Source organism: Triticum aestivum, unplaced genomic scaffold (assembly GCF_018294505.1).
Source record: "Triticum aestivum cultivar Chinese Spring unplaced genomic scaffold, IWGSC CS RefSeq v2.1 scaffold27871, whole genome shotgun sequence".
NCBI classification, from domain to species: Eukaryota; Viridiplantae; Streptophyta; class Magnoliopsida; order Poales; family Poaceae; genus Triticum; species Triticum aestivum.
This window is the reverse complement of record NW_025226295.1, coordinates 29,967-48,808: the sequence shown is the minus strand read 5'-3', so window position 1 is coordinate 48,808 and position 18,842 is coordinate 29,967. Positions and strand designations below refer to the sequence as shown.

Below are 18,842 nucleotides of genomic sequence, written 5' to 3'. Positions count from 1 at the left end.
ACTTCGATTCGACATAAAGTCTATACGATGACACATCGATGTCACGGTTCCATTTAGGCGATTGATTCGTGGTTTCGTCAACCGTAGAGGCGAGTCCCTTCTCTGCTGCTGCTGCTGCCAATTTCAGCCAGATCCTTCTCTGCTGCCGCCAACTCCGGTCTGACCCAGTGCCTCACCGCCTCCCTTGCCAATTCCCCATTGTTGCCGGGCCACCAGCCGCTGGTCGAGGGCCCCCGCATCGACCAGTTCATCGATTTACAAGCGCCCCCGCTGGGTCGGGCTGCTGCCTGCTGCTGCTCGCGCTCCGGATGGAGGTTGCCAGGCAGCTGCTGCTCGGGAGCCCCCTCGAGTTGTTGTTGCTGCTCTCCGGGACGGAGGCAGCCGAGCTACTACTGCAGGCGGGAGCCCCCGCGAGTTGTTGTTGCTGTTGTGCTTCGGGATGGCGGCACGGCAAACTAGTTGCTTGTGTCCTCGTCATCGTTTATCACAATCGCCATGGCACTGTGTCTTATGGGCAGCTGTTAAGTTTTAAGCATATCCCGTGTAAGCAACCAAACAACATGCACTCATCTGACCACATACAATGTGAGCAACCAAACGCGATGCATAGAAGCATCGTTACGATGCAGTGACGAAAGTATATGTAGACAACCAATCAACATACAAATGTAGGTTTTTGCCCGCATATGCTCAACCAAACCCAACTAAAACAAGTATGCAAATGGGCAAAAAACAATGCAGGTAACCAAACACATCGTCAACTGATTTGTTTCTTTAGTCGTCGTTATCTTGACTTGCCGCTTGCACTGGCTGGCCTCCTTTTACTCTCCCCGTTTCAAAACAAATGACTCAACTTTGTATTGATTTTAGCAACTAAAACAAACGATTTTACGTGCGGACAAGGGCCGGTGTACGTACGTGTTGCTTCTTTTGGTAGTCCAATAATAACATAAAAAGGAGCAGTTCAATCTCTTTCCCGATTGTTCCAACATTACTGATTCGGCCTTCTCGCCTGAGTGCAGAATGCATGACACCGACGTGCGACCCGGCCGGCCATGTATGGCTACGGGTCAGGTCTCAGGTATTGTCAACTTCTGCTGGCGGCCGGGATGACATCCAGCAACACGCGTGGTCATATGCATTGGTGAAGTTTTCACTTGCTTGCTTGAGGACATAGCCACACGTTTCCTTCAATCTCAGAATACAAGACGTTTTTATAAGGCTAGGTAGTATATATTGTTATGAGAACCGACATCAGCAAACCATTGTTAAGAAACGTGATTAATGGTTATTACAAAGCTTGAACGGCCAGGGCAGTGTTCGGGAAATAATCTGCTCGGAGGTGCCGATCAAAGAACGAGCGGTGGTTCCGATCGAACACAAAAATGCAGCACCTTTTCCGCAAAGATATAAATTCGAAGTGTTGATATATATAGAAAAAAACTGATCTCTTGGTAGTACCGCGCGCACAAAACAGAGCAGCTACTAGGATAAGAAATCTTGCAGAAAAGTGCCAAGCCATAGTTTAGAAGTTTCGGGCGAAAAGAAGCGGAGATATCGAACTTACATCGTGGTCTGCAGAGAAGCAAACCGAGACGGCTTGGAAATGCGTGTAAATTGTTGTGCTTGGAAGTGTCGATATTTTTTTTTGGAAAAAGAAGGTTAAGACCCCCGTCCTCTCTGCATCAATCGATGCATACAGTCATCTTTATTTATTATTCAACAAAAGTCTAACAAGAACATACCAGGGCCATTGCGCTTAAGCACCTCTACACAACAGGGAAGGCGGCCACGGATCCATTGCCAAAGGAAGATCCTAATCTTCAGCGGGAGCCAAATCCCAAATATGAGTTAGAGGCTCCGGTCCAGGGGCGACTTAGTCGAGAAGCGGACGGAGGGCTCGCGATGCCAAGTGGTCGGATTTGCGGAGTCCGGCTGTAGATGCTCTTAGACCCCGCAAAAAGAATCCGAGCTACTATTATGGTTTTTTCTTTCAACTTTTCTCTAGTAAATATAAAGGCTGAAGAACTTTTTTCTTCGCGGTGTAAAGGCCGAGAGCCATTTCCAGGTGGCCCTTCAACCGGTGGGGCCACCGAAAGGATGGATCGTCGATTCCCGTCACAGCAGAAAAGCTGCGATTTTTCCTCTGTCCGTCGACTAGCCTAGACAGCTACTGCATCTCGCTTTTTCTCCCCCCTCTGTCCATCTCGCGCGGCGGGCGACGGCGGCGGCCAGATCGTGGAGCTCCGGCGACGGCAGGACGCAGGTGCGTGCGCCCGCCCTCGGCCCATTTCCCCCGCTCCCCTTCCCTCTCTCGCCTCCGCTGCGACGGCGGCTTAGGGCCCGGCGCGGCGCGGCGCGCGGGCTGGGCGAGGCTCGGGGCGGCGGCCGGCGCCGGCCTGATGCGCTCGGGGCTCTTCTCTGATTGCAACAGCTTGGGACTGATCTATCTCTCTCCCTCGTGTGATTGATTGCAGGCAGCGGCCGAGCAGCTCAGCAGGAGCAAGCAGCACACAAGTCTGCGATTTTCCCCCTTCAGTCGGAGGTATATAGATTCTAGTTTCCACCTGCAGTCAGACTTATATTACATACGAAGTGTGTATTTGTGCTTGTATCTGTGTGCTGTTCGTGTGTTTGGGAGCGACAAGACGATCAAATTTCGTTCAGTTTTCGAAATGATTATTGTTCATATTCATGTTGGATTGCACACTGTCCTCGATCTAGGGATTAGTTCAGCCCCGCTGACCCCGGCGATTTCTCGATGTGCCGGCACACCATCTAGATCTGCACTCCGTCGGCGCAGAGCCAATCCCATAATACATATTGCTAGCTACCTGGGGTAGCTGATTCCTGTGGGTTCAGTAGCCCTCTTGGATTGGTACCTGAACATTTTTATGAGCTTATATCCTTACCACATTTTACTAGTAGGTACTTAGTTTTGACCTTGTGACAGGCCCTTATCCCATTTTATTATTTTCTGCAAACTCAAGGCAGGGCCTGTGTCTGCAAAACTGACACTATTTCGTAGAATTTAGTTGAATTTGACGAATTTGGCATTTGGTATGCCCATACATGTCCGAGTTGTCTGACCAGTCAGCTGTCCTCTCATGTCGTCATGACAAATGGATCTAGCTTTTCAGTTTGTGGAAAATAATAAAATGGAGTAAAGTAGTCACAGTGTCACAATAAGGGGTAAAAAGTGGAATTACTCATAAGCTAGATACATTGTTGTGCTCTGGTTTTTGTTGCTCATCTGGTTCCCTTCCATATTTGTCTATTTTAATCTTCTGTATTGCCTGCTTGTATCTCATATCAGCATCTTGTTTTTAATGCGATTTTCATGTGTAGGTAACACACAAGGAATTATGAGTGCCGAGAACACTAGAAATGATGTTCTTGTCCAAGAAAATTCCCTGTCTCCAGCAGATAGGATGAATGCAGTAGGAACCAACATGGAAAGTCTTACAAGAGTAGAACTCGACCTTGCATTTGCCTCTGAGAAGTTGCTAAATTTGGAGATGCTGGTGATGGAAATAGCTCGCCGAGCTACTGATTTTGAGCCTCTTACCTTGGAAAGTGGATCTGTTTCTTCTGAGACTGCTGAGGATGCCTTCGAGTTGGACACCTTGTATGGTATTCTTGATGCAGAAGTCCAAGAGTTAGATGACATGATCAGTTCTCTTCAGATTGATGCTAAAAATGTTGAGGACAAGGTTTATGACGAAGAATCTGGAGGCAAGGTTAAAGCTAAGCTGGATGCTGCTATGGCTTCTTTGAAACAGATGCAGGATCTAATTGCCGATATCAGAAAGGAGTCTGCAAAGTTCGAGAAACCCATTGAGTTTTCCAGCGACCAAGCAGGTAAATGCTCACTTATCTCTGTTCTCTCCCTATTACGCATCAACTGGATCCCTTTCTAACCTCTCTTGTACAGGCATTGCTGAGCATGGTGTGTGTGAAAATGGTCATATGTCATCCGTCACTAGCATGCATACAGAAGATGAACGAAGAAATGTTCTGCAGATGTTAGAGCAATCGATAGCAAGTGAGCTAGATCTTGAAAAGAAGCTCTCTGATTCAAGATATGCTGTAGAAGAACTTAAAATGAAGCTTCGTCTTCAAACACAAGAAGCATCTTTTCTGGAGGAATTAACAGAAACAAATTCGGGGAGATTGTTTGAAGCAGAAAATGCTTCTGAGGTACTCCTGGGAACTTCCAGGGAACTTATAAATGAACTTAATACCATACAGGTCCGTTTAAGTGCATCAAGATCTAGAGAAGATGATCTCAATTCGAAGTTAGAACGCAGCTTGATGGAACTGTCTTCTCTGAAATTAAACCAAGAGAAGATGCAAGAAGAGAGCAAAAAGGTTGAAACTGAAGAAGCTGTGCAGAACCAGGCACGATCAAACCCTGAATTGTTATCCTTGCAGCATCAGGTTGAAGAGCTAGAAAAACATTTCGGGGAATCTAATTCACAGTTGTTGTTGGAAAAGGTATCATCAGAAGTAAGTCAGGAGAAAGAGAATGTGATGCTCAGTGAGCTAAGCACGCTGGAAAGTACCATTAAGAATCTCAAAGCTGATGTCCTAAGAGCTGAAAACAGAGCGCAAAATGCTGAAGTAAGGTGCATGCAGCTAACAAAAGATAATGTAGAGCTCAGTGGGGAGTTAAGCTCTCTTAAAAGCCAGGGTTCGGATAAGGCCCGTCTTTTGGAGAGGGAATTGTCGGAGTCAAATGCCCAGCTGGAGCATGCAAAGGCATCAGTTGCTGCCTTTGCTGAACAGCAGGGTATGCTGAAATCTACAGTATCTGACATGGAACATATGATTGAAGATTTGAAAGGAAAGGTTTCAAAATCCGAAACCAGAGCCCAAAACGCTGAATCAAAGTGTGCATTATTAGGAGACACCAATTTAGAGCTTAGTGAAGAGCTATCGTTTCTGAGAGGCCGAGTTGAACGCCTAGAGAGCTCGTTACATGAAGCTAACCATGTGAAAGTAGCAACCATCAAGGACATTGGTGTCAGAACTAAAGTTATTACTGAATTGGTCACGAAACTTGCAATGGAAAGAGAACGACTTCATCTCCAGGTTGGTATATGCATGATTGCATACACACCATCAATGTTTGCCTTTATTAGCTCTTGTTATTACTTTCTCATTCTGTTATGTTCATATGCTGGTTTGGCTCTTCGTGGTGGCTGCAGATTTCTACGTTAACAAAGAAGAACAAGGTATTGGCTCACAAGTGCAAAGGAACCAGTGTCAAGGATGGCACAAAGTTGTACAAAAATGCTACTGGTAAAGATGCCGAACTTCAGTTCACTACATCGGCCGAGGAAATAGTTTCAGATTCTTCATCAGCACAGAATGTGGTGAGATCTCTCTCTAATTTATCTGCGCCTCTTCTTTGAAGTAAAGCGCATGAGCCTCCACATCCCATTGCATATGATGAGGTGCTACAGCGGACATACTCCAGCCCCTATAGATGCTACTAAGTTGACAGGAAAACTTCAAATTTGACATTTATAATAGAATTCATATAACTAAGCACCAGCAGCCAAGTTTAGCTTTGTTGGCAGTCTGCCCTTAGCGCGGAAGCCATCGATCAATTTTTTTTTATCAAGGCCTGGCCATTTTCCTAGCAAAAATATTCGCACTTACACGGCGCTAACATTTTGGCGAACCTGCAGCGATACCTGCACACCTTGATCTTTTTTGGCAAGTTGTTCATTCATACATACCCGCATAAGCGCATAAGCGTTAGAATGATTGTACTGATCTGTAAACGTTATTGATCCATGATATGTTCTGCTCTCAGGCGGAGAAAGCCGCGGATCTTATCGACGGCAAGGTGGAAGCGGAGGGAAGCACCGGAGGAGAGGAGGAGGAGGAGGACTCCGCCGACGAGGGCGCGCTGCGGACCATAAAGCCGTCGGCCGCGCTCGGCTGGAAGTACGTCGCCGCGGCGCTCCTCGCGGTGGTGGCCGCCGTCGTCGTGTGCCACCTGCTGCTTGAGAACGGCTGGGAAGGGCGCATGGCCTAACGACGTTTCCTTTGGTTTCGCCGCCGTCTGTCTGTGTTTGCGGAATAATGGCGCAGTTTCAGGTGCTGTGTGTGCGTCTCTTCATGTCGTTTCATTTCTTGTGCTGGACTGAATCGGCGCTGAATGTATGCTGATGCTCTCATCCGGCCCGAGACCTTTTGGGACGCCTCCTTTCCTTGCTTGCGGAGGAAAATGGCGGGCTGATATTGAGTGGGAAATTTTGTATTACTAATATATATGGGCTCCGTTAACATCCTTCCTTGTGCTTGTGTATGGTGTCTGAAGAAGAGTTCTTCTGCTAGCCCTCATTGATTCTAGGCCTGACACTGAGCGCCTCCGCGACGTGCATCCTCAGCTGCGGCGCCATGGCTCGGGCTGCGGCATAGAAAAAAAAAACCTGCTTACTTTGAAGAATACGCTCCAATGAATAACGCACCATGGTGTTGTGATGGATCCTCCCCAACCAACCAACATCGGTGGCATCTTTGCGACATTAGGTTGGTAAAAATCTCAAGAGCAGTGGGGATGACTGTGGAGATTGGAGATCGACGTGCTGCTAATGCTGAATCATGGCCATAGAGGAAGGGTATAGCCTTTTTTCCCTTCCTTTTTCTGGTGAGCTGGCCAGAGATATATATAGAGAGAGAGAGAGACGGGACGGGGACGGCAAGCAGAGTCAACCCTGACCCTGAGAAACGGAAAGGCGACGAGCGGTGTCGTCCTCGGCACTCGAACTCACTCAATTCGTTCGCCGGCCGCGCTTACTTCGTGTGCTCCTCTTCTCCCTCGTCCCGCCGTCGCCGCCGCAGAGGAAGCGTCGGAGAGACCGCCGGAGGGAGGAGCGGCATGGCCGGCCCTGACCTCCTCCGCCCAGATCCAGGTACAGCTCAGCTCACCGCTCTCTCTCCAAGAAATTGCTTGGGGGCGGGGGCAGAGCCGATCCGGCCGGCCAGCCTCCTGCTGCCAATTTGTAATTTCGCCGCACCTTGCTGAGTCGTTTGTGGTTGTAGGTCTGGCCATCGTGGTCATGGGGGTCAGCGGCTGCGGCAAATCGTAAGATTTCATTTCATTTCAGCAATCATCCCCTCTTACTCTTACTGCTTGCTCTCACAATACTGAACAAGAGAACATGCCAACATGGGGAGCAGCCGAGCAGTAGCTGCCCTCTGCTCAGCTCTGATGCCAATTTTCTGTTCTGCCGCAGGACCGTGGCGGCGATGCTCGCGGAGGCGCTGGGCTGCGGCTTCGTCGAGGCGGACGACTACCACTCCCAGACAAACAAAGGTACTACCTGCAGACTGCAGTGCATCTCTGAAAGCTTCTTCAGCTGAAACCAAACTCTCAACTTGTCTGCTCCTCCCCTGTCGGTGACGAAACAGATAAGATGAGCAGGGGCGTCCCGCTCACCGACGAGGACCGCCTCCCGTGGCTGGAGTCGCTGCGCGACGCCATCCGGGACCGGCTGGGCCGCGGCGAGGACGTCGCCGTCAGCTGCTCGGCGCTGCGGCTAGGGTACAGGGAGGTGCTCCGAGAAGGTGATCGGAACTACAAGCCAGGGAGCTACGGGTCCTGCAGGGTGAAGTTCGTGTGCCTGGAGGCGTCGGCGGAGGTGATCGCCGAGCGAGTGGAGCGGAGGGCGGCGGAAGGGGACCACTTCATGCCGGCGAGCCTGGTGCGGAGCCAGCTGGACCTGCTCGAGATCGACGCGGCGGAGGGGATCACCGTAGTCGACGCCACCGTGCCCGCCCACGCCATCGTCGAAGCCACCATCACCCAGTTCAGGGAGGAGCTGGCCTCGACGGCGCGCTGACAACCGAGAGTTCCTGCTGGTTCTTGTTTCTGAATCCAGCTTCATTTCCGTCAGTGTGCTGGACTGGACAGACATTATGCAGTCCACTGTCCACATACAGCTTGTAAAAAGAGGCTTGCAGACAAGCAAGATGCCATCAACCTCAACATTACCCAGTTCATTCAAATTCAAACATTCATACTCATGATGAAACAGGCATGTCGCCACCCTTCTCAAACCTAGCTAATAATAACGGTGACCAAACTGCTATTGTTCTAACCTGCAGGGCTATACAAACCAAACTCACCAACATAGCGTTCGTACAGGCTTTGGTGCGACATCGCTAGGAGCTACAGAATGGCCCGGAAGTAAAGATCTATATTTGGGAAGTCATATCATCAGGGTTCCGAAAAATGTTCATGTTTTTTCGGCATTGTACCGAGAAGGTTTTATAAGGTTCCGGAGTGGGGCTCACCTGCATGGGGTGCCCACATGTATATGGGTAGTGGGGCAAGGTCCGGCACTCCTGGTCTAGGCGCACCCAGATCCTCCCCTAAATGGAATATAATCATTGCTTTCTTTTAGGCGAATTTACACCAACTATCAAGGAATTCCTAAAGTTTTGGATGGAACGAGAATTGCTATTCTTTCTACTTCTAGAGCGACTAGAGGGACAATTACATATTGAGAGACTTGACTATAAACAGAATTGGGGGAGAAGTCTTATCTTATACTCCCTCCATTCCTTCATGTAAGGTCTATTATTTTTGGCATTGTGACCAAGGCACATAATTATACACAATTTAGGACGAAATTGAACTTGGCTAAATCATTGATTACAGTGGCAAGTAAATCATTTAAGCTAGGAAAGGAAGAGATGCATGCAATTGGGAATATATGGTAATCGCCCCGCCTATAGTGCTTGAATTCAAAAATTGATATAAATAATTTGGCAAGTTAGACAAATTCAATATGAACACCGAACAAATTTAGTGGTAAAATTGAGTAGTCTGTCACAACTAGTAGCGAAAATAATAATAATAAACCCTATTTTTTCTAATTCATGAGTGATTTTGTATGAGACTACATATTTAGTTTTAAAGCACACCATGTACACCAAGATTTATACATCAGGTGGATGTATTAAGATGTTTTTTTTCGAAAAAGAAAATAACCTCGGTCCTCTGCACCGATTGGTGCGCACATCAGAAAACAGAGGACAATCATGGTGGTTTTATTAGTGTCCAATAGCCTATCTGTGTGATACTTCCAATGGTAGAATATGACGTGTAATAAAGCATAAATAAGTTTGTCTAGTAGTTAATTAATTTGGTACTCGTTTAGTTGGATAAGTGATGATTGGGGAGGACTATTAGAATGTCGTCGTAACTAGCTCTCACATGTTTAAGTTTGGCAAATCACTCTCATTGTAGATAAGTCTTGGATGTCAAGGTAACTAAGCTGCATATTTTAAGAAGTCTACTAGACCGCTGCCCCTAGAGGGTCATAAACTCGCTTCAGTAAACCCTAATCCATCACTATATACTATAGGTTGAGTTCAGATGGTTCCATCTTCATGGTTTGCTAGAAACAATCCATTTAAGGTTGCTCACATTTTGATGCCACGTGTGCTGCAAATGCCAAGAACGATGCCACCGCAGTAGAATTAAACGACATCAATTATTCGAGTGTGATGTTTGGTGAAGCAATGATGATGTCCTCGCTACACACAAAGTTGTCACTAGGTGGCCTCCTATAAATAACTAGCTTATTGGCCATGTAGAGAGATCACATTTAGTTGGTAGGGAAATGGGAGGAGAATGACAAAGCTGAATGCCACTGACGATCCCATAGCGTGGTGTAGCAGTGGAATGGGATGCATTGGAAATTTGCGTTGAGGGCACACACAAAATCAAAGTCTGCCAGTGAACACTGAGACTAGTAGTCAGTGAGCAATTAGTGGCTCTTATTACTTTCCAATCAAACACGTGACGTATTTTACGTATGTTAGGGTTAGGCAACCCCGTGGTCATCACTGCTGCCTGAGAAGGGCTGGGAAGGGAGCATGGCCTGACGCTTCCTTTGGTTTCACACAGTTTTGGGTGCTATATGTGCTGGACTCGGCTACCACGCCAACCAGCGGCTTTTGGTTGTACTGAATTGGCGTGCAGCGGGCGTACGACGAAGACGTCGCTGGCCGTGCTGGGACCGATGTGGGCCAGCGCCGGCCGCTCCATGTACGCGGCGGTGTTGACCTCGAGCACGTGTGCCGACTTGCAGCTACCAGCGATCGCCACGGCGGGGTCTGCGTCGCCGTGTTTCAACGCAGTGGAGTCCGCGAGGAAGGTCTCGCCGCCGGAGGAAGCCCTCCATTCTCGGAACGCTGCAGACCGGCTTGTCCCGCCGGGAAGGGGCTAGTGGGGTCTCGGCGAGGCCAACTGACGACCATTTTCTTGGGGATAACATGCTTCGATATTTTGACACCAGATACCAAGAAATAAAGTATAAAGGGACGCGGCTGTTCTGAATCCGAGCTCACGTGAGCTCGGATGAACAGTAAAAGAATCTTAACTTTTTTGTATGAAACATTGATAAATGTTTTTGAAAACGTGCAATATTTTATCACCAGATGACATTTGTGAAAAATGTGGTAAAAATAAGAGTGAATTCCACTTTTTACCCCATATTTATACATTTGTGACACTAATTACCCCTTCGAGTGAATACCCCTTTTGAAATCTTTGGACCCTTGTTTTTTGATGCGTGTCCATCAGGTAAGGTGTGAGGTGACACCCTGTATCCAAAAACATGTGGACGGCCACAAGGAGTGGAACATATAGACAAGAGAAGCTTGGACAAGATCGCCAATGATGCCCTCCGATCCTTACAGTTTTTTCTACAAATCAATGACGCAACATGCCGATCCTATCGACCATAAACAGACAAAATGTAAAACTGGGGTAAAACCGTGTTAAAAGTCTCCAAAATCTGACATTTCGATAAAAGTTCCGCTAAATAGGGTAATATGTGTCACAAATGTACAACTACAAGGTAAAAAATGGAATTCACTCTAAAAATAACAAAGTTGATGCTCCAAAATGTTATCTTGAAACGCATTTTGAAGCATCGATTCTTTTTTGCCACATCTTCCACGAATGTCATATATATGGTGATAAAAATTTGCAAAGTGTCAAAATATTTGTCAATGCTCCAAACAAAAAAAAAATTGGATTTTTTTTTACTGTTTACCCGAGCTCAGGTGAGCTTGGGATTAGAACAACACTTTCGAATATAAAAGGTTACTTTGAACACTCCAATGGACAACGCATAATGTGATGGATAGGAGGTTAGTAAAAATCTCAAGAGTACTACCACTATCATTTGGAGATCAACGTGCTGCTAATGCTGAATCATGGTCACAGTATATATATATACCTTTTTCTTCCTTTTTCTGGTGAGCCAGAGATAGAAACGGGGACGGGGATGGAAAGCAGAGTCAAGCCTGGCCCTGAGAAACGGAAAGGCGACGGTGTCGTCCTCCTCACTCGCTCAATCATTGTGTACTCCTGCTCGCTCTCGCCCTGCCGTCGCCGCAGAGGAAGACGGAGAGGCCGCCGGAGGGAGGAGCGCCATGGCCGGCTCCGATCCCCTCCGTCCAGATCCAGGTACAGGTCAGCTCCCCACTCTCTCTCCAAGAAGAAGAAATTGTTCGGGGCAGAGCCGATCCGGTCAGCCTCCAGCTGCTAATTTCACTACTTTAATCGCCGTTTGCGGCTGCAGGGGTGGCCATCGTGATCATGGGGGTTAGCGACTGCGGCAAATCGTAAGATTTAATAACCCAGCAGCTTAGCTCTGCTCTCCTCCCCTCTCCTCTCCTCACGAGAGAGACTGATCGAAATTTCCCCGCCGCAGGACGGTGGCGGCGATGCTCGCCGACGCGCTGGGCTGCGGCTTCGTCGAGGCGGACCACCACCACTCCCACGCCAACAAAGGTAGTACCCGCAGTGCCATCTCTGAAACTCTGAACTTTTCTGCTCCTTCCATGTCCATGTCAACGGCAAAACAGAGAAGATGAGCAAGGGAGTACCGCTGACCGACGCGGACCGGGCGCCATGGCTGGAGTCCCTACGCGATGCTATCAGGGAGCGGCTGGGCCGCGGCGAGGACGTCGCCGTCAGCTGCTCGGCGCTGAGGCTGAACTACAGGGAGGTCCTCCGAGAAGGAGATCAGAACTACAAGCCAGGGAGCTACGGGACCTGCAGGGTGAAGTTCGTGTGCCTGGAGGCGTCGGCGGAGGTGATCGCCGGGAGGGTGGAAAAGAGGGCGGCGGAAGGGGGCCACTTCATGCCGGCGAGTCTGGTGCAGAGCCAGCTCGACCTGCTGGAGATCGACACGGCCGAGGGGATCACCGTCGTCGACGCCACGGTGCCCGCATACGCCATCGTCGAAGCCACCGTCGCGCAGTTCAGGGAGGAGCTGGCCTCAACGGCGCGCTCACAACCCAGAGTTTCTGCTGCTTCTTGTTTCTGAATCCAGCTTCATTTCGTCAGTGTACTGGACTGCACTGGGCAGACAGTATTCAGTCCACATACAGCTTGTAAAAAGGCTTGCAGACAAGCAAGACGCCATCAACCTCAACATTACCCAGTTCATTTAAAATTCAAATATCCATACCGACGAAACAGGCATGCCGCCGCCTTTCTCAAGTCTCAAACAAAGAAAAAGAGAAGACTGATGAACCTAGCTAATAATAACGGTAACCAAGCTGCTGCTATTGTTCTAACCTGCAGGGCTATACAAACCAAACTCGCCAACATAGCGTTCATGTGGGCCGTCGAAACGGCTTAGGTACTACGACTGCGATCACGGGAACTGCTGCCGGTTGCAAGTGTCCTCATGGGCGACCCTCGAAATGGCTGGCTTGAATATGGCTGTGATCACTCATGGGAACTGTTGCCGGTTGTAGGTGTCCTCATGGACGAACACCGGCTCGCTGCTCTGCTGCGGGATCACGGGCTGGCCCATGGAGATGCCCTGGTTCTGCTGCGGGCCCCAGCTCGGCGGGCCTTTCGACGACGTCAGGGCCACGTAGTAGACTATGGCCAGGGCCACGCTCGCGAGGGAGAGCACCGCCCCTCCGGAGAAGACCCCCGGCTTGACGACGTAGCAGAAGCTGCCGAAGTACATGTTCTCCTGGCCCCTTTGGTCGTTCAGCGCGGCTCCGGTCAGCAGGAGAAGGAACGCGATTATGAAAGTGACCCTGCAGAATGTCACAATCCCCAGAAAGATGTTATGATAAATAGTTGATCGAGTCATCATGACTAGTAACAAGGAGTTTGCACACTGATGAAATGTACCATTCAAGTCGTTTTCATTTTATAAGCAGCAGAATTGCAGGGCTGAATGCTACATAAGAATATGTGACAACTCACAAGCATCAATAGGACAACAAAATGTTCCGAGGAACAGGCAGAATAGTGTGTTTAGAGGACCACATGGTATGTGTGGCAAGCAACTTCTGAGTTAATGTACCGGTTTTCATAAAAGGGAGCTGATCTAGGCATCAAACATGTGGAATATTTCTAATGAATGTATTCCTAACATGAATGAAATAAAGGAATAGCAAAATGACACTCAAGAACTCATGATGATAATCAACATGAACAGAGCAACTAGGCTGGTAAGAAGGAACTGATGTCCAACACGTTGTGCATATTTAAGGTTCTTTGTCATTTTAACACTGTTTCAACATGTAAGTCTTAATGTGGTTCAACATAATATAACAGTGTTCAGAATTTCTAAATTGTTAAGCTGAACCTCAGCGTTCCGTTGAATTCTTCAAAATATGGGAGGAATGAACAAAACAGAAGGTAAACCTGTCAGGCAGAGTATTACCAAGATACGATGAATGAGATCAGAGCCACACTCCAGTTAGTGTCTGAAGGAACCGGATGCCTCTTACAACAGATGCAACCAGCAACTGTATTGATAATAGCCTGTGCGACCATAAGGGCGACGGCAGACATCAACCCAAGGCCTAACGCTGGGCTTCTTGGGTATATGCATTCCCCTGGAGAAGAATCAGTTTGCACATCCGAAACCTGCATGAATCAAGCAGTGCATTAATACTTGGGCATAGTAGTAAGGTGTTGCTTCAATAATACTGCGAGCCTACGACGTCGTTGCAACAAACTCTCCCTAGATCACCAGCACTGAATCAGTTGATTCTTAGTGCCAAGTGTGCTCACTGCCTACTGTTTGCTGGTACAAATTCTTCTTACAAAAGTAACTTCGAAACAAGAGAGTGTTATTGTGTATACTCTTCACAGGAACAGGGCAAATTGGCTTCCCTGATACTACTTAAAATATATGGCATCCTATATCTCTATGTGATAGACATGGCTACATAGAAACGTGCTCAAGCCTCGAAGGGGCATAAATCTGCGATGTGAGCATAAGCAGTAGGACTTGTGTGTTTCAAGTATTGACCAAAGTTAAACCTAGAGCAAGTGATTCCTACTCATGCTTCCCTATTTACCTCATTAAAAGTGAAAGATAAACAGATTCAAATGTATCAAGCAAGGCGATCACAATGTAATACTATAATTGGGGGAAACAGCCACACTTTGTGACAGCCCATCATCATATCGATATTTGCAGTCCCATATGCATCCGTAATATAAATGGATAAACAGATTCGCAACAAGTACAATAAAGGGATATATTATATATATCAAGAACTTACCGATCACGACAAAATGGACTGCCATGAATGGCGTTTACGCACCGCCACATCCATAACATAAATGGTTAAACAGATTCCCAACTAGTACACTCAAGAGATATATCAAGAACTTATCGATCGCAACAAAATAGATTGCCATGAATGGCGTTTACGCACCGCTGCACGTAGGATACGCAACGTACTAGACAGATACTATCGCATTGTGCATTTGTCGGTCAGCCCCATGGAAAGCGACAACTTGGACAACTCCTTACCGAATCAGCCAATCGTAGTATTTTGGCTACGAGGGATCGCCCAATCAAATAATAATGTACAGTCAAGGGATATACATAACAAGAATAGACTGACATGAATGTGGTATACGGACTGACGCACGTAGCATACATACATACTAGACATTCTAGCAGCAGTAGTTACTAGTGAGCTCCATGGAAAGGAAACAAGCTGGACATCACGAAATCATGCTATCTTAGTTAGGAGGGAGGGGTTGGGCCAACCAAATCAGGCCAAGCATCCACCCCACTCCAGTTTGCCTGGCAAATGATCTTCATCCAGGGCAAATCAGTCGGCCCTTGCAGCAGCAGCAGAACGCTTTGGTTGAAAGAAGGCCGCGGACACACCTACCACCGCTGGCCGTGGGTAAGGAAAATCCCCAAGCTCCGCTCCGAGATTGATGCTGCTAACATCACCACAGCAGCAAGTGGCTAAGCCCTCTGCCCTCTGCCTGCGCGCCTGCCGGCGTTTCTTGTTCGTGGGTGGTGGGGTGGTTGGGGGACGAGATCTAGCGGCAGCGCGTAACTTAACCGCAGCAACAAGCAAAGCAAAAGCGAAGCGGTTTCGTCCGGGTCGAGATGCGCTGGAGAAGAGACTGCTGGATTGGAGGGTTTGTACCTTGACGCGGGTGCCCTCGGCGGCGAAGCCTAGCGCGGCGGAGAGGACGCCGAGGAAGGCGACGAGCGCGCACACCACCACCGCCTTCCGCTCCATCCCCTTCCTTCCTCCTCCACCAACCTCCCACCAACCTTGTTGCGAGCCACGCCCGCCGGATCTACCACCCCCTGCCTCCCTCCTCCTCCCCGATCCGCCTCGGCCCGGCTCCCGTCTCCACCAGCACAGCACAGCACTCACCTGCAGCAGCAAGCAAGCAAGCGAGGCAACGGCGGAGGAGGACAAAAGAGGGCCGGGCACGAATTTCCCCCGTGATTTCTTTTCGTTTTCCCCCGCAGCGCCTTTTCTTGTTCGGTTGCGCGGCTTTTTATTTATTCTTCCTTTGCGCCTTTTTTCTATCCCCGCCTCCGTTCCCTCGCGGCCCGCGCCGTGTCGCTTGCATGCGGGCCCAGGCACGAGGCGGGGCGGCGTGTCGGTGGGCGTGGCGTGGGGAGTGTGGGGTGGATGGAGGCGTGGGGCGCGCGCACGCGGCTGGCTGGCTGGCGGGGAGTGGGGTGGGGTGGGGTCGGTTGCTTGTTCGAGGCGCGCAGGGTGGAGTGGAGTGGGGGAGACGGTGGGGTCGGATCTGAGTCTGACTCGTCCCGGCGCGCGGTCTACATACGGTGGACCGGTTGGGCGGGAGATGTCGGAGGGCCCGGTGGCAGCGGGAGGGCGCGCCGTGGACGCGGTGCGTGGGAGATGATGTAACTAACCAACTAAACTCGGTGCGCGGCGGGCGTGGAGTCTGAACCAACTCGCTCGCGCCCCCTTTCCCCGTGCCGAGTTCAAACGCGGGGAACGGAATCGAATCCGCAGACGGACGCGTACACGCCGGACCGGTCGCACAAGAAGAAGAACAAAAGCCAGGAGAGCATAGAGAACAATGCCGTCTCTTTTTTTTTTTAATATAACAAGATATCCTTGTTTTTCATCCGCAAGGAAATTGCGTCCCTTTCTTCGAAATTACTTCCTCTATATATAGAGGAATATAAGATCTAAACCAACGCTCCTACGTTTGTTTCTTTACAGAGGGAGCATGCACTGGTGGAAAAAAGGCCTTTGGTCGCGGTTCGCAACTGCCATTAGTCGCGGTTGCGCAACCGCGACCGACCGGGCGCGACTAAAGGCCCCCCCCTTTAGTCGCGGTTGCTTAAGAACCGCGACTAAAGGCCCGTCCACGTGGGCGCCAGGTGGCCGTCGGGGCGGAGGACCTTTAGTCGCGGTTCTTCTGGCCAACCGCGACTAAAGGCCGCCGCAGGTTTAGGGTTTTAGCCCCCCCCCCTAAACCTCCCCCCTTAAACCTGTTTTCTGTTTAATTTGTATTGTTTTATTTCTTTTGTGCTTTATTTTAATTTTGAAGGAGTTTCATATATTCTACGGTACTACATACATGCATATGAATGTACAATTTCAAATAAATTTGAAATTAGAACCAAAAAGAATTCAAGAGGAATATACAATATATATTCAATATCATCGGATGACCATATACAATTTTCAACAAGTTTCCATACATGATTTAATGCATATAAAGTTCTACGTCCTCGTAATAGTGTTCTCCTTTAGGATGGAGGACTTCCCTGCTGAACCATCCAGCTAGTTCCTCTTGAAGTGGTCGGAAGCGAGCTTCTGGACTAAGCATCCACCGGAGGTTATTCCTCTTAGCATTGGTATCACTCGGAACCCGCTCAGAGGTGTATCTCCGGATCATCTCACAGACATAGTATCCACATAGATTGGTCTCCGGTGACTGAATATCCCCAGCATTCTTAGCCTTTAACATTTTGAATTCTAGCTGAATTCACCGACCTTTGTATCTACGAACCGTCTCCAAACCCTACGAGGCAAAGAAAATTAAATGAACAAGAGAGTTATTAATTAGTTACTTGATATTAGGAAATGAACGAAATAGGCCGATCGATATAGAGCGCAAATGAATGAAAATAATTACTTCTGCAGCATTCTTCTCATGCCGCCCCAAAGCTTTGGATCCATATTCACAGAGTCGTGGACGAGACATTCTGAGGTGTTAACTTTAATTACTAGCAGAATCCAGTGGAACCTGCGGACACGATACATGCACAGTACGTCATGCATAACTCATCGATTAGCCGGCCACATACCATGCATGGAGTAAACAAAAGAGAATGTGCTCAAGACAGAAACACTCACTCAAAATGGTAAGGAAATAGAATATCACTTTTGAGTTCCTGCTTTGTAAGAAACTGCCACAGGTCTGCCTCCACGTTGGCGGGGTAACGCTCCAACACATGTCCATTAACGATGTGTGGGTCAATGAACCCAACATCATGGATGTTCCTTACTCTGCATTCCTTAATCTTCATTCTGCATGTATAATAGCGGACACAACAATATAGTTAGGACATATATATAGTGCAGGCAATATGAACGAGATGGGGTAGAAATTAATAAATCACTTACAGAACGTAGCAACTGATGATAGATTTATCGAGCTCGCGCAGATTGAAAAGCTGGAACAATTCACTCAGTTCAATTTGTACATAGTAATGTTTGAAGTGATGCTCATGTCTAACTTCCGCATAAATATATTCTTTGGCGTTTTTATTTTTTATGTAACCCTTGTACCATTTCAGCAGACCTTTCATTTGTGGAGGTAGATCCTTTTCCTGCGCAGGCTCGACGAGAGGCCCATTCTTGACATATCTAATTACTACCTCCTTCACTGGCGCCTCATTAAGGCCTAACAGTTCACGAAGAGTAATACCTAAGTTGGCCGCTTGTTCTCTGGCACTCGTTACAGTCAATCCCTGTGCTGCCGCAGCTTGTATGATCTCGGGGGCATCCGGACAGAAGGCTTCCACTATAAGCGGGGCAATCGATTGTTTACTTTGTTCCCCGAGCTGGGCAACTTGTTTTCCGCTTTTTTTACTTTCGGCCTTCTCCCGCTCTTTGTTCTCCTTGAACATGAGTGCCTGCCTGCGAAGTTCATGTGCATAGTCGTTAGGCAGATTCTTCGCGGCTTGGGACGGTGTGCTCAAAAATGACTTAGCCCACTTCTTTTGCTCATCAGAAAATACTGGCTTGGGCTCGGGCTCTCTTTTCTTCTTGCAGTCCGCCTTCCATTTCTCCAAATCAGCAGCCGCGGCCGCGTCGACTTCCTCGGCACTACGTTCCCAAGGCCTTGTGGGGAGAGGCTTCAGTGATGGCTCCGGTACCTTTGTGGTCTTAGGTACATAAGGGTCCGGGTTAATAATCCAGGACTGCTTCTGCTTCTTTGCCGGAGGTGGATTGGGGGGCGGCGTCTGATCACCCGCCGGACGAGGACTGGGGGGCGGCGGCTGATCACCCGC

At 48.6% G+C, this 18,842-nt stretch overlaps 4 protein-coding genes across 6 annotated transcripts; 3 read left to right on the top strand and 1 right to left on the bottom strand.

Annotated features, from left to right (window-relative positions):
• Window positions 1-2,064: 2,064 nt before the first annotated feature.
• LOC123172565 (WPP domain-interacting tail-anchored protein 1-like) lies at window positions 2,065-6,304 on the top strand. The gene is made up of 6 exons (XM_044589513.1): window positions 2,065-2,266; window positions 2,478-2,545; window positions 3,349-3,861; window positions 3,935-5,094; window positions 5,211-5,378; window positions 5,825-6,304. Exons 3-6 carry the CDS (start codon window positions 3,366-3,368, stop codon window positions 6,047-6,049), a joined length of 2,049 nt encoding a protein of 682 aa, XP_044445448.1. The 5' UTR covers window positions 2,065-2,266; window positions 2,478-2,545; window positions 3,349-3,365; the 3' UTR covers window positions 6,050-6,304.
• Window positions 6,305-6,594: 290 nt separating this feature from the next.
• On the top strand, window positions 6,595-8,117 carry LOC123172564 (gluconokinase-like). Of its 2 annotated transcripts, none has more exons than XM_044589512.1 (4): window positions 6,595-6,929; window positions 7,060-7,102; window positions 7,254-7,333; window positions 7,429-8,117. In XM_044589512.1, the coding sequence occupies exons 1-4, from the start codon at window positions 6,896-6,898 to the stop codon at window positions 7,857-7,859; spliced, it is 588 nt and encodes a 195-aa protein (XP_044445447.1). In that variant the 5' UTR covers window positions 6,595-6,895; the 3' UTR covers window positions 7,860-8,117. The 2 variants fall into 2 exon arrangements, with proteins under 2 accessions (XP_044445447.1, XP_044445445.1); XM_044589510.1 differs by having other exon boundaries at window positions 7,224-7,333.
• Window positions 8,118-11,269: 3,152 nt separating this feature from the next.
• On the top strand, window positions 11,270-12,624 carry LOC123172561 (gluconokinase-like). 2 transcript variants are annotated; one of them, XM_044589507.1, is made up of 4 exons: window positions 11,270-11,509; window positions 11,619-11,661; window positions 11,751-11,830; window positions 11,905-12,624. In XM_044589507.1, the coding sequence occupies exons 1-4, from the start codon at window positions 11,470-11,472 to the stop codon at window positions 12,366-12,368; spliced, it is 627 nt and encodes a 208-aa protein (XP_044445442.1). In that variant the 5' UTR covers window positions 11,270-11,469; the 3' UTR covers window positions 12,369-12,624. The 2 variants fall into 2 exon arrangements, with proteins under 2 accessions (XP_044445442.1, XP_044445443.1); XM_044589508.1 differs by having other exon boundaries at window positions 11,275-11,503.
• Window positions 12,467-15,802, bottom strand: LOC123172563 (protein MODIFYING WALL LIGNIN-1-like). Its single transcript, XM_044589509.1, has 3 exons — window positions 15,475-15,802; window positions 13,734-13,939; window positions 12,467-13,098 (listed from the first exon to the last, which is right to left on the bottom strand). The coding sequence occupies exons 1-3, from the start codon at window positions 15,568-15,570 to the stop codon at window positions 12,780-12,782; spliced, it is 621 nt and encodes a 206-aa protein (XP_044445444.1). The 5' UTR covers window positions 15,571-15,802; the 3' UTR covers window positions 12,467-12,779.
• Window positions 15,803-18,842: the final 3,040 nt, after the last annotated feature.